We start from the raw sequence: 13,788 nt of genomic DNA, 5'->3' as shown, positions 1-13,788 counted from the left end.
GTTTCTAGTGCCCGATATTTGACCCTCAGACTATCCAAGTATACACTTTTTACAGAAATACCTGAGTTTTGTTCAATAACTGTACAGCAGCTTGGAAAAAAATGTTGCTGATTAAAATAATTCTATCCTACAACTTTCAGTGTTTCCATACAGAAGCTTTCAAGTGAATCCCGCTTCATTGTTTATGAGTTCTGGGAGAACACCAGTGCCTGGAATAGGCAAGTAGTGAGATTACCTTTTGTATTTCAGGCTGATGTGAAGGTTAAAAAGGTAACTCCATAAAAGTAGCGGATATAAATATTTTTAATTATTTTATTTACTTTACAATTAAATGTCATTAAGAATGCTTCATAACAGTTTTCCCTACACTATTTGAATATCTATGTAAAAATACTGGAAAGACATCCACTATCTTAATCAGTAAGAGCCTGAGAGTGGTGAGATACAGAGTAAGGAGTCATCAAATAGGGACAGTAGTTGAGTATAGAAGGAAAGTAGTACTGGGCTCATAGGATGATGGCAGAGAACTAGTACACAATGGATTAGAAGTCAAAAGGAGACACACAGACAGTTTGGAGTCCTGATACATAGGTAAGGGCATGAGTAATGTTAAGCATGTGAGTGGCACATGCTTCCCTCCAAAGTATCGTGCCCCTGCCACAGAAGTCTAGTAGGCTTCCAGTCTATTCAGGAGTTTAGAAGATACCATACCTAGGGGATTTTCCACCAGCTGGTTCCAGCCTTCAGGAGACTAAGGATATAGGGAAGTGGGAAGAGGTAGAAATTTCTCTCTGAACTATTCTATAAAATAGATCAGGCCAACCAATCTGAAGGTGGAATCCATTATTTTGGGGGTTTCGGAAGCCTAAAATCTTGTTTATAGACTCCAGCCCAATCAGTTCAGAAAGTTTTTTTTTTTTTAATCTTGTTAACTTCTCATCACACATGTATACAGCCATCTCCAGATGAACTACTGCAAGACATTCCAAAGGAGTAACGTGGACTTCTTGGAAACTCCAGAACTCATGACAACTATGCTAGTACCTGGTAATTATCCAAATTTTTAAAAATTTTACTTGCTTTATTTTGAATACTTCCCATTGACAAGAACATTTCATATGTAGAACTGCAGATTTTGCCCTTATTCAGCCTTCTTTTGTAGTTTTGCCTCTGTTTTGCTTTTTTCTTTAAGCACCAAGTGTTTGTACAGTCATAGAATTGTTAAACACATCAATAATAGGAATACATAGAATACTTTCTCCTATTGGAGAAGTAAGATTATTACAAATTAAGTATTAAGATAACAAATATGGTACAGAAAATATCCAGAATAAAGAGGTTCTCTGTAAATAGTAAAACTGTGTTACTTGGAACTTTAAAAACAAAACAATTGTTTAAAAATACTGAGTAGAAAATGTCTGTTCTCTCAAACAGCTAGATTTCAATTTAATTGCAGCTGCTTATATTACATTGACAAAAAGAGGTCTTAATTTATCACCCAATTGTGCATATTTACTGCAACTTTACTCCAAACTCCATTCTGAAAATTTGAGATGCAGCCTATTCTCATATTACAATTCATTTTATTGGTATTATAGTAACACCTAGTACTAAGTGGTATACATGCACCTTATAAGAGAGACACTTCCTAGGCCAAAGGCTTATAGTATTAGTAGACAAGAACAGAGACAAATGGAGGAAGCATCATCTCCATTTTACAGATAGAGAACTGAGGCCCAGAGAGAATAAGTATGTTGTCCAAGGTCATACAAGAAATCTCTCTGAGCTCAGAACTGACCCCAGACCTCCTACTGTACGATCTAAGTCTACAAGTCCTTATCCAGTGCCTAACCTCTAGACCATTTTTTCTCTCCAGCCGAATAATTGGACCAAATACTGAGGTTCTTACATCAAGCAAACTCCCATAACACAAACTCCTCTGACTTCAACGAGAGTTTGCTTGAGCAAGGAAGGAGTAAACCCTAATGAAGGAACGCAGAATTTCTCAGTAATTTAGTAAAATAATCAACCATTTCCCTCTGCATCATAGTATCACCCTACACGGTGCCAATGGCTGGGGTGTAATTCAGTAAGGGTTGGAGAAAGAAGAAATAGTAGTGTTCCAATCATGGCTGGAAAAAGTATGTTTAGCATCAAACCAAATAAAACGTGTATATCATTTATAAATATCTAAATATAAAGATCAATCTGAAATCGAATTTAAAAATGTGTTTAAAACATGAACTCTGCCTTTTAAGTGGTATTTCAGTCTACAACATTCCTCCTGGTAGATTACTACCATGGCAACTACAGTATTGCTCAATATGAATTCCTTATTCAAAAAATAATAGAGAAAAGTAATATTTAGGATATGCGTAGTTTAATTCTCACAATGTATAAGCTACATTTTCTTTTAGAAATGTTATTTTTCAATAAGTGCAGTAATTGAATCATAAGGATCTCTGTACAAATTTGTATTCAAAGGAATGAAAAGGTTTAAGAGATATCAAAAGTGATGGATGTGAGGCAATCAATATATTTTATGCAACAGTAACATACAATGGAGACTGAGACCAGTTTAAAACTCAGCAAAGACAGAAAAGAACTGCTACTAATAGCTGTAATTTTGTAATTGATGTAACCCAGGAAAGCCCAGCTTAGACACTGTTACTGCTTTTCAGTATGATCCTTTGTAACCCAATTTTCCAGCTGAACTCACCAACAAAGAAATGAATTGATTTCTCCAAGGTCACACACTGAATCTGAGACTCAGACTACAAACCAGGAATTAAATCCTGGAAACCCTCTCTTATGTGAATAATTCAATTTATTTTAAAATGAGTATATGCACCCAAACAAAGATCAAATCACAAAAGTAACAGGTTTGCTTGAGTGAGGTCTAGGATCCTCTTTGCAATAGTAACCAGTGAAGACAGTGATCAGAATCTACTGTCATTTGACAGAGGCATCTTTTGTAGCCTAGACCCATGTCATATGACTGGGTATTAATAGAAGACCAGTGACCAGGTCTGCTTGCTCCACTCTGTATGAGGCTGCCATGAATCGGTACTAGATTTGATGTGTTCTTTCCCTTCACTGGAAAGGGTTGAACTCCCAGTGCAGTTGGAGCACTTTTTCAACAAGATTGACCTGACTTCAGTGCTCATAAAGCAGGAGTCTGGCCTTAGCACTAGCTTAGGAAAGATCAATGCTTAATGATGCCTTCACAATCTTCCACCTCATTGCCCTTACAATTTCAGCTGCCTAAGTGAGGGGATGGATATACAGGCTCATATTTGGACTCAGATGGCCCAAAGGAATCAGCTGATCCCAAATACTTTTTCACTATATAGAAGTGTAGGCAGTGCATCTATAAGGTAAGATCCAATTCTTAGGCTCTTCAGTGGTCCAAGACCACTGATTTTGATTTAAAACAGGGAAAGGAATCTGCAGGAATCACAACTGAGTGTTATCTGAGCAAGGTATTTGTCAAATGAGGCTGCTGTACCTTGCATCCTATTTTAGATCAGAGGAGGAGAAAGGTGGACAGATACCTCAGTCAACTACCCTTGCTTTAAAGGCTGTTGTGAAAAAGTACATCTTTCCCAAGGTCAATCACCAGTTATGGTTACCATCCTTCTTGCAAAAGCCTAACAGTAGAAATGACCACAGCTAGAGGAAAGAGCTGCTATGTTAATGGCATCATACCTTCAGATTGAGCTATGGGACTGGAATTTATTTGGACATGTGTACCAAACCACTGTTGTAGCCCAAAGCATTACAGACAACTAGACTTTCCTGGCCAAAGTTGGGTGAATCTAAGGAAAAGAAGCTCCATTCTCGTCAATAGCCTTCCTTATGACAAATACTGAGAATTTAAAAATCTAGTCTATGAAAGTACAAACAGGCCTGCAGATCAAGGGGGGCAAAGGAGGCGGATGCCCTGGAGCTCAGCAATTCAAAAAGAGGCCCAGGGCTTCACCTCCCGCCTCTCCCGCAGCCCTTGGTCCTTTTAAATCACTGATAGAGTGCTGCACTCAGCCCCACCCATTCCACCCTCAGCCACACTCCTTCTGCAAGTGCAGAGCCAGGGCCCCCCCACTACACTTGCCCACAGAAGCAGTCAGCTCCACTGAGTGAAAACTCTCTCCCCCTTCCTCCACTATTCTATTCAGCTCTTCAGCCAACTTCTCCTGGACTACCACTCTCCTCTGATTAAGCAAGTTTTGTCTTTAAAATGCATGTCTCCAATTATTTTTGGTGAGAACTGAACACAATAAGAACTGTTTAATGCTTTTTTTAGGCTAGGAGAGGAATAGATTATAGATAGTCTATTTAGGGTTCAAAAACAGTTTGGGGGAGAAGGGAGGAAAGAGAGGAATATTGTAAAAAATAGAGTAAGAATTGTTCAAACATTTATTTTTTCCTTTCCAGCTTCCTGGTGGGTCCTGAACAACAACTAGAAGCTATTATTGTGGCTCCAAGTAATGGTAAATGTTATATTTTGTATTCAAACCACATCCATACAGCAGTCGACAGGTGCTACAGCTAATGGAACAGGATGTAACAGTATTTACCATAAGCACGATCTTTTCCATTTTAAAACATGTGAAAACTATGTATGCATTACATTCTCTCCTTGTGACTCTTTTGGTGAAATCTTTTTACAAGCTTATGTATGGGCATCTGTGCCCCTGCTAAACTGCTAGAGATGTGTGTTTGCACGTGCTCAAACCAGACAAATTATTGTACAGAAATGTGTCTTATAGAAATGGTCAGTGCATGTAAGCTTTAAGTACTTTGACGGATTTTATCTTTATGCTAATAAATAGTTACTCCAAGCTTCCATATTGTCCTCTTTTCAAGAAATGGTATGACTAACATTCTTATTTTCATGAGTTTCTAATTTTCTGTTTTAAGTAAAAGGCACCAGCCTATGTGGTGAATTCTGTGCTGGCAGCTCTCCCAGCTAGCACAGCACCTCATACATGTATACATCAAATCATTCAGAAGAGTGAAGGGCTGCTGCCTCCCCCAAACAAGTGACAGAATCATAGAAACAGAGCTACAAGGGATATCAAGAAATCATCACGTCCCAGGTGCTGCTGAGGATGGACAAAGAAAACCTAGACCATTCTTGATGGAGCATTTATCCAATCTTTTCTTAAAAATCTCTAATGTTGGGGGTGGCTGTGAAATCCTTCGAAGACTATTACAGAGGATAATCTTTATATTTGAAAAAAATTCTTAAAATCTAACCTACATGATCCTTGCTGCAGATTAAACCTATTACAGTAAAACTCCGGTGGTCCAGCATCCACTGGTCCGGTACGTCTGATGGTCCAGCACCAACTGCAACCCGGAAGTGCTCCGGCAGCTGCTTCAAGTTGTTAGTCAATTACACTAACTGCAGCTGGATCTGCAGGCGACAGGCTTGCAATTTATCTTTGCTCTATCTATTGCCTCTGGGGGGCGGGACAGGAAGGAGAGAGGGAGGAGAAGGGGACCGAGGTCGGCGGCAGGGGCAGGGGCGCCAAACTCTCCGTCATGTTGCAGGGTGGTGGAGAGGGGGCAAGAGGCAGGCAGCTGCTTCAGGAATTTCTAGTCAATTACACTGCCCCGGGCTGGATTCACAGCCGACAGGCTCTCAGTCTACCTTTCCTCCCTATTGCCTGGGGTAGGGGGTCGGCGGGCAGGGGTGTGCTGAACCCTCCCTCCTCTTGCAGGGAGGCAAAGCCTGCAAGGGACAGAACCAGAGAGTGGGCAAGAGGTAGGCAGCCACGTTCGGGAAGTTCTTGTCAATTTCACTGCCCCAGGCTAGATCCACAGCCGACAGGCTCTCGATCTACCTTTCCTCTCTACTACCTGGAGGAGGGGGGGCAGAGGAAGGTAGGGGTTGATGGGGGAGGGAGCAGGGGTGTGCCAAACCCTCCCTCCTGCTGCAGGGAGGCAAAGCCTGCAAGCGGCAGAACCAGAGAGAGAGGGGAAAGGCAGGCAGCTGTTTCAAGAAGTTCTAATCAATTACACTCCCCCAGAAACAGGCTCACAATCTACTTTCCTCTCTACTGCCTAAGAGGAGGGGGACGGTGGGAACGGGTGGAACGGGTAGATCCGTAGGTGACAGACTGCTGCTGAAACTCACAAGGGAGGGGTTTGGCACATCCCCGCCCCCTCCCCCGCCGACCCCTACCTTCCTCTGCCCCCCCCCTCCTCCAGGCAGTAGAGAGGAAAGGTAGATCAAGAGCCTGTCGGCTGTGGATCTAGCCTGGGGCAGTGAAATTGACTAGAACTTCCCGAACGTGCCTCCCTGCAACAGGAGGGAGGGTTCAACACCCGCCCCCCCCCCCCCCCGCCTACCCACTACCCCCCGCCCCAGGCAGTAGAGGGGAAAGGTAGATTGAGAGTCTGTTGATCCAGCAGCGGCAGTGTAATTGACTAGAACTTCTTGAAGCGGCTGCCTGCCTCTCTCCTCCTCTCTGTTTCCGCAGCTCGCAGGCTTTGCCTTCTTCTAAAATGGTGGAGGGTTCGGCCCTTGCAGCACTGTTCCCCTCCGACGAGACCTGCCCCTGCCAGAGTACCTCCTGATAGTCCGGCATTTTTGATAATCCGGCACCACCTGGGTCCCAAAGGTGCCAGATTATTGGAAGTCTACTGTAATTCTTATCCTATCTTCAGTGGACATGAAAAGCAAATGATCACCACCCTGTATATAACCCTTAATATATGTGAACACTTACCAGGCTCCTTTCCCTCCTGCATCTTTTTTCAAAACTAAATGTCCCATTTTTTTAAACTTTTCTTCATGAGTCAGTTTTTCCAAGACATGTTACCATTTTCCTTTCTTTCTTCTACACTCAGTCTAATTTGTCCACATCTCTCCTAAAGTGAGCCTTCACACCTAGACCCAGTACTAGAGTGGAGGCCCCATCAGTGCTGAGTAGAGCATGACTTTCCCTTGTGTTATATATTCTCTCCTGTAAATATACCCCAGAATGTTATTAGGATTTTTTCCACAACTGCATCACATTGATGACTAGTATTCAATTTGTTATTCACTACAACCTCCAGATCATTTCCAGTAGCACTACCACCTAAGCCAGTTATTCCCCTCCCCATCATGTAGCTGAGCATTTGATTTTTCCTTACTAACTGAATGTGCTACAAAAATCTTTGCTGAAAGGAGCTGATTGCAGGGCTTGCCAGCAGGCACAAGTGCGGGAGGAGCAGGAATTGATCCATGGGGCAGACAGTGGGTGTGAGCACCCACCATTTTTTCCCCTGGGTGCTTTAGCACCATCCAAGGAGTTGGTACCTATGGTACAACCAACAGATCTATTTTGGTCAAAAAATAACTGTTACCATTAAACAGTTCTCATCAAGGACAGTATGCTAAAATAAATCTTGAGAATGAAAGTGCTACTAGCAAAGTTCCAGAAATACAAGACTAAAACCTGCTACCAATACAGACAGCATTAACAGAGATAGTAGTAATATCATTTATACACATAAAAAACAGCACAACAACTTAGAGTACAGTGGGTGGTCTTGGAAATGAATGGCAAAGAAAAGGAACATGAGAATTGGGTTAAGTACAGAGACTGGCTAATACTAAAACCGAACTAGGATCTTGACAATGGCACAGCAACCCAATACTGAAAATAACACGACTGCCCACTTAGAATAACCATTGAGAACTTGTGGGCCTAGCTAATTCTGCCAACAGATGTGTAACTAACCTTGACAGTTAAAGTTGGATATTGAAATACAGTGACTCATTTGAAAATATTTCTTGCTGTATCTAGGGAACAAAAAAAGCAAGTTATATTTAGAAAGTTCAGTCCAATTCAGATAATAGCCAGATTTTACAAGTCAGCTTGGGAAATACAGTCTTATTGAAATGGATTTTGCACCTGCAGTGGGCATAGCCAAGGGAAGGGTGCATGCATATCCCCTAGCTGGGGGACAGAGATAGACACACAGACAAGCGCTCTTAAATATAAAGTAGATAACTGTCCCAGTCCCCATCTCTGGCCCCTTGCTGCTCCTCTGTGGTTATTATATAGAATAACTGTCCCTGCTAGCAGAACCCTGACTTTCCATTTTATGAGAAACTATTGCATTCCAAGCACATCCAAACCTTCATCTTGCTGTAAGTTATGATAAGAGGAAGCTGCATACAAATTTGGTGGTCCTAGCTCTTACCATTTATGAGGAGTCATAGAACAGAATCCTAGGGCTGGAAGAGAGCTCAGGAGGTCATCGAGTCCAGCCCCCTGCCTGAAGCAGGACCAACCTTAACTAAATCATCCCAGGCAGGGCTTTGTCCAGCTAAGCCCTTGAGCAGGAAGGCTGACTCAGATAGTAGAATGAATTTCAAATATCTGTACCATCAAAAACTACAAATTATATTTTTCTATGTCTCATACAAGTACTGTAGTACAATCTCTATCTTGAAAGTTGAATTCACAAATATAGAATTCTGTAAAAAAAACTGACTTCCTAAGGAAACTACAAAACATCGATAACCTCCCCAATAACACCATCCTTGCCACCATGGATGTAGAAGCTCTATATACCAACATCCCACATGAAGACGGATTACAAGCAATTAGAAACACTATCCCAGAGGACACTACTGCCAACCTGATAGCAGACCTATGTAACTTTGTTCTCACCCACAATTATTTCCAGTTTGAGAACAACTTATACCTCCAGATCAGCGGCACAGCCATGGGTACACGCATGGCCCCACAGTATGCTAACATCTTTATGGCTGACCGATAACAACGTTTCCTCAACTCCCGTCCCCTTTCACCCCTTCTCTACCTACGGTACATCGATGACATCTTTATGATCTGGACGCATGGCCAAGAAACACTGGAGATATTCCACAGAGATTTCAACAACCTACACCCCACCATCAACCTCAGCCTGGACCATTCTACACGAGAGATCCACTTCCTGGACACCAGTACAAATCAACAATGGAAAATTACACACCACTCTCTACAGAAAACCCACCGACTCATACAGTTACCTACATGCTTCCAGCTCCCATCCAGAACACACCACACGATCCATCGTCTATAGCCAAGCCCTTCGATACAACCGCATCTGCTCTAATCCCACTAACAGAGACCAGAAGCTTCAGGATCTCTACCAAGCATTTATAAACCTCAACAACCCACCCGGAGAAATAAAAAAGCAAACTGAAAGAGCCAGACGAATACCTAGAAACCATCTACTTCAAGACAGACCCAAGAAAACCAACAATAGAACACCACTTGTCATCACCTACAACCCCCAACTTAAACCTGTCCAACACATTATCAATAAACTACAGCCTATACTGGAACAGGATACCATACTCCAAGAGGCTCCGGGAGACAGACCCATAGTCTCCTATAGACAACCACCTAACCTCAAGATGATTCTTACCAACAACCACAGGACATACCACACTAATACCAACCCTGGTACCTTCCCTTGCAACAAACCCCGTTGCCAGCTTTGTCCACATATTCATTCTGTTGATACCATTATTGGACCTAACCAAGTGAGCTATAAGATCAAGAACACATATTCCTGCGCATCCAGAAATATAATCTATGCTATCATGTGCCGAAAGTGTCCGTCTGCTATGTACATTGGACAAACATCTCAGACACTTCGCCAAAGGATCAATGCCCACAAAACAGATATCAGATAAGATCACAAAGAAAAAACAGTTTCTTGCCATTTTAACCAGAAAGGACACTCTCTCAATGACTTAACCACCTGCATTCTGCTACAAAGACCTTTTACATCTGAACTTGAAAGGGAATCCTCTGAACTGTCATTCATGTTAAAATTCGACACTCGCCAAAAAGGAATGAACAAACACTCAAGCTATCTTACCCATTACCAAGATAGCTTCCCCAATTACCACCTCTAATACCATTAACTCACAAACCATCCCACTCTCCCCACCTCTATCATCAATTCACAGACACTTACCTTCCTTCCTCCCCCCCCCCCCCCCCGCATCCCCCTCCTGTTCTGAAATGTGATTTGTCCTTTTCATATGTGTTCATTTTTTTTAATTGTATCCTTTGGTATATATGGTTGTGACTATTTTCTTCCACTATTTGATCTGAGGAAGTGGGTCTGGCCCACGAAAGCTCATCATCTAATAAACCATCTTGTTAGTCTTTAAAGTGCTACATTGTCCTGCATTTTGTAAAAAAAACTGCATTCAAAAATAAAGACAAACAATGTAAAACTTGAGTTTTTAGGTACACTCAATCCTATTTTTTGTTCAGCCACTCACTCAGACAAACAAGTTTGGTTACAATTTGTAGGAGATAATGCTGCCTGCTTCCTGTTTACAATATCACCTGACAGCTTGAACAGGCATTCACATGGCAATGTTGTAGCTGGAACTGCAAGATATTTATGTGCCACAGGCACTACATATTCATGTCCCTTCATGCTTTAAATACCATTCTAGAGGACACGTGTCTATGCTGACAATGAGTTCTCCTGATAATCCAATGCAGTATGACTGATGCATTTTCATTCTCATTACCTGAGTGAGATGCCACCAGCAGAAGGCTGATTTTCTTTTTTGGTGGTTCAGTTTCTAGAGTTTCTGCATCAGAGTGTTGCTCTTTTAAGACGCCTAAAGGCATGCCCTACATCTCATCCCTGTTAGATTTTGGATGGAACTTCAGATTAAGCGCTGAAGCTATTTTAGAAATCTCACACTGGTACCTTCATTGTCTTTTGACTAATCTGCTGTGAAAGCCTTCTTAAACAAATATATGTGTTGGGCCATCATCCAAGACTGCTATAACATGAAATAAACGGCAGACTCTGGATAAAACAGAGCAGGAGACATAGTTTTCTTACAAAGAATTCAGTCTAAAATGTAATACTTTTTAAAAAAAAAAAGCAGAATAGAAGCACATCCTCTGGAATGGTGGCCAAAGCACAATGAGAGTTTAGCGTATCTGGTAGTAAATATCTTGCAACACTGGCTACAAATGTGTCATGGTCTCACTTTCTCGTCACACTGTAAATAAGAAGCAGGCATCAGTATCTCCTGTCAATGTAAACAAATTTGTTTGTCTTCGTGATTAGCAGAACAAGAAGTAGGACCGTGTAGACTTGTAAGCTCTAAAGTTTTACATTGTTTGTATTTGAGTGCAGTTATACAACAACAAAAATCTACATTTGTATGTTACATGGAAAGATTGAACTTTATTTCTATGAGATGAACTGAAAATACTATTTTATATTTTTACAGTGCACGTATTTTAATAAAAATATAAAATAAGCTCTGTACACTTTGTATTGTATGTAACCGAAATCAATATTAAAATGTAAAACAAAATCCAAAAAACCCAAATTTCAGTTGATATTTTATTGTTTAACAAATGTGATTAATCACAATTCTTGGATTAACTGATTTAATCACATGAATTACTGTGAACTCAATCACCACCACTGGAAATCTTGCATCGCTTACTCTTGCAAGGTTTCATAAAATCTCCCGTTGGAGTAGAGGAAAAACATTTAGACACGTGCTATAATAATTTACATTTGAGAAAGGTGATGTCATTGATGGACAATATCAGAGGGGTAGCCGTGTTAGTCTGAATCTGCAAAAGCGACGAGGAGTCCTGTGGCACCTTATAGACTAACTGAAGTGTAGGAGCATAAGCTTTCGTGGGCAAAGACCCACTTCGTCAGATGCATGTAGTGGAAATTTCCAGAAGCAGGAATAAATATGCAGGCCAGGATCAGGCTGGAGATAACGAGGTGGATCCAATCAAGGAGGATGAGGCCCACTTCTAGCAGCTGATCTAGAGGTGTGAATTCCAAGAGAGCAGAAGCTGCTTTTGTAGTTAGCAAGCCATTCACATTGTAGTTAGCAAGCCATTGATGGACAATGCTTTTGAGTTTAGCCTAGACTGTCTAACACCCGCACTAACAGGGATCTGTAATAAATATATCTCTATCCATTATTGAAGAGAAACAGAATTAGAAGACCTTCATAGTAGGTTAAAACTGGTAATTGCCCATAAAGGGATTATAGTGGACCTATACATTAACATACCTGAGAAAGCAGTAGTAATTCTCACTTTGGAATCTCTTAAGACTTAAATCTTCATTTTCATTAGAAATAAGAGAAACTATGCTACTTTAGGGTATGTCTAGACTACCGCGTTTTGTCGACGGAAGTTTTGTCGACAGATACTGTCGACAAAACTTCCGTCGACAATTTGCGTCCAGACACATGGAGTTCTGTCGACAAAGCAAGCCGCTTTGTCGACAGAACTCCGTAGTCTGGACGCAACGTTACAGGCAATAACACCTTCTGTCGACAGAAGGTGTTATGCCTCGTAAAATGAGGTATACCAGCGTCGACAAAACCGCGGAGTTCTGTCGACGTTATGTCGACAGAACTCCGCGGTAATGTAGACGCTGGTATTGTTTTGTCGACAAAAGTCCACTTTTGTCGACAAAACTAGGTAGTCGACACACACCTTTAGATTACAAACAATACTAAGGACCTTCAAGATGTATTCTGCACAAGCAAACCTAAATAAATTAGATCTGTAAGCAATCTCTTCTTTCCATTTTTTATGTCCATTGTTTGCACTATTGCTCATTGATCCACATAGGCCGATGTTTCTCAAAGTGGTCCACAAAACAACGTTGAAAAACCTGCTAATTGGCTGCTCAGGTGAATTTACTTACCAGCTCTGTGGCCACAGAGCCTTGTGGCTCCCATTGGCAAAGTTTGCCATTTAGGGTAGCCACGGGAAGCCGCAGCCTTCCCCACGTCACAACTGAAAGAATGTTAGTCAGTGATGTGCCACAGCTAAATATATGTTGACCAAAAATGGCTCTATGAAAATAGTCTCCTCTTGAAAGAAAATTCCAGGCATCAGTCTACAGTTAAGTAGCAGGGGGAAAAACTGCAGTAGAAAGGGATCAATGTTTACTTTTTCCAATCCTTTTATTTTAAAAAGATAGATGAATAACAAAAATGTAAATATAAAAAGTATAGGAACTGACTCCTTTTCCAAGGGGTGAGTCACCCGCATTCCACAACAAGGTCCCACACCCCCACTCCAGCCTTTCCCCTGACAGCCTGCTCTCACTCTTCCTCTGTACCAGCCTCTGATTCTCACCCCTTTCCCCCCCCCCTTTTCCACACACCTGCTGCTCTCCACCTTCTTCCAAGTGACTCCCCAAAAGCTGACAAATAGCTGCCTGGTGGCCAGCCCCAGAGCCTGCCAAAGCTGTGGCTTGTGGGTGCTGAATACCATCTACTTTTTTCCCCATGGGTGCTTGAGCCATGGAACACCCATTAGGTCAGTGCCTATGACAGAAACTTGAGAGATCATTTAGAAAAACTAGAGCAGGGAGTCTCAACCTTCATTGTACCATGACTCCTTTCTGAGAACAAAAATTTCTTCTGGCCCCAATAGTGGGGGACTGAAGCCCAAGCCCCACTGTCCCATGTGTTGGGGCCACGCCCAAGCCTCACTGCTTTGGGCAGGGGGACCAAAGCTGAAGTTCAGCTCCAAGCAGGGTCCTGCAATCTGAGTCCCATTGCCCAGAGCTGAAGCCTGCAAAAGCTTTGGCTTTGGCCCTCGCCCTGTGAAATGGGGCTCCAGCTTTAGCTCTAGTGATCCCATTCAGAGAGCATTATGACCCACTTGGGGTCCCAACCCACAATTTGAGAATCGCTGAACTGAGGGACTGGAGTGTTAGATTCCCCTATCCTGGGTAGAA

General features: G+C 42.0%; 2 protein-coding genes across 8 annotated transcripts in view; one reads left to right on the top strand and one right to left on the bottom strand.

Moving 5' to 3' along the window:
* NECAB1 (N-terminal EF-hand calcium binding protein 1) overlaps positions 1 to 4,864 on the top strand; it is a 119,615-nt gene extending 114,751 nt beyond the window's left edge. The window contains exons 11-13 of one of the 2 annotated variants that reach the window (XM_006127493.4): positions 141 to 218; positions 956 to 1,047; positions 4,435 to 4,861. In XM_006127493.4, coding sequence (XP_006127555.1) covers positions 141 to 218; positions 956 to 1,047; positions 4,435 to 4,463 — 199 coding nt within the window. In that variant the 3' untranslated portion in view covers positions 4,464 to 4,861. Of the gene's footprint in view, positions 1 to 140; positions 219 to 955; positions 1,048 to 4,434 lie in introns of both variants that reach the window. The other variant, XM_014575687.3, reaches the window with a different exon arrangement.
* The window catches only part of LOC112545133 (uncharacterized protein C8orf88), a 132,282-nt gene that overhangs the window by 90,422 nt on the left and 28,072 nt on the right, over positions 1 to 13,788 (bottom strand). For 2 of the 6 annotated variants that reach the window (XM_075920413.1, XM_075920414.1), the window contains exon 6: positions 7,737 to 7,798. The exons of the other annotated variants lie outside the window; for them this stretch is intronic. In XM_075920413.1, coding sequence (XP_075776528.1) covers positions 7,745 to 7,798 — 54 coding nt within the window. In that variant the 3' untranslated portion in view covers positions 7,737 to 7,744. The remainder of the gene's footprint in view (positions 1 to 7,736; positions 7,799 to 13,788) is intronic. 6 annotated transcript variants of the gene reach the window in all.

This window comes from Pelodiscus sinensis, chromosome 2 (assembly GCF_049634645.1).
Source record: "Pelodiscus sinensis isolate JC-2024 chromosome 2, ASM4963464v1, whole genome shotgun sequence".
Taxonomy (NCBI): Eukaryota; Metazoa; Chordata; order Testudines; family Trionychidae; genus Pelodiscus; species Pelodiscus sinensis.
This window is presented reverse-complemented; position numbering and strand designations above follow the sequence as displayed.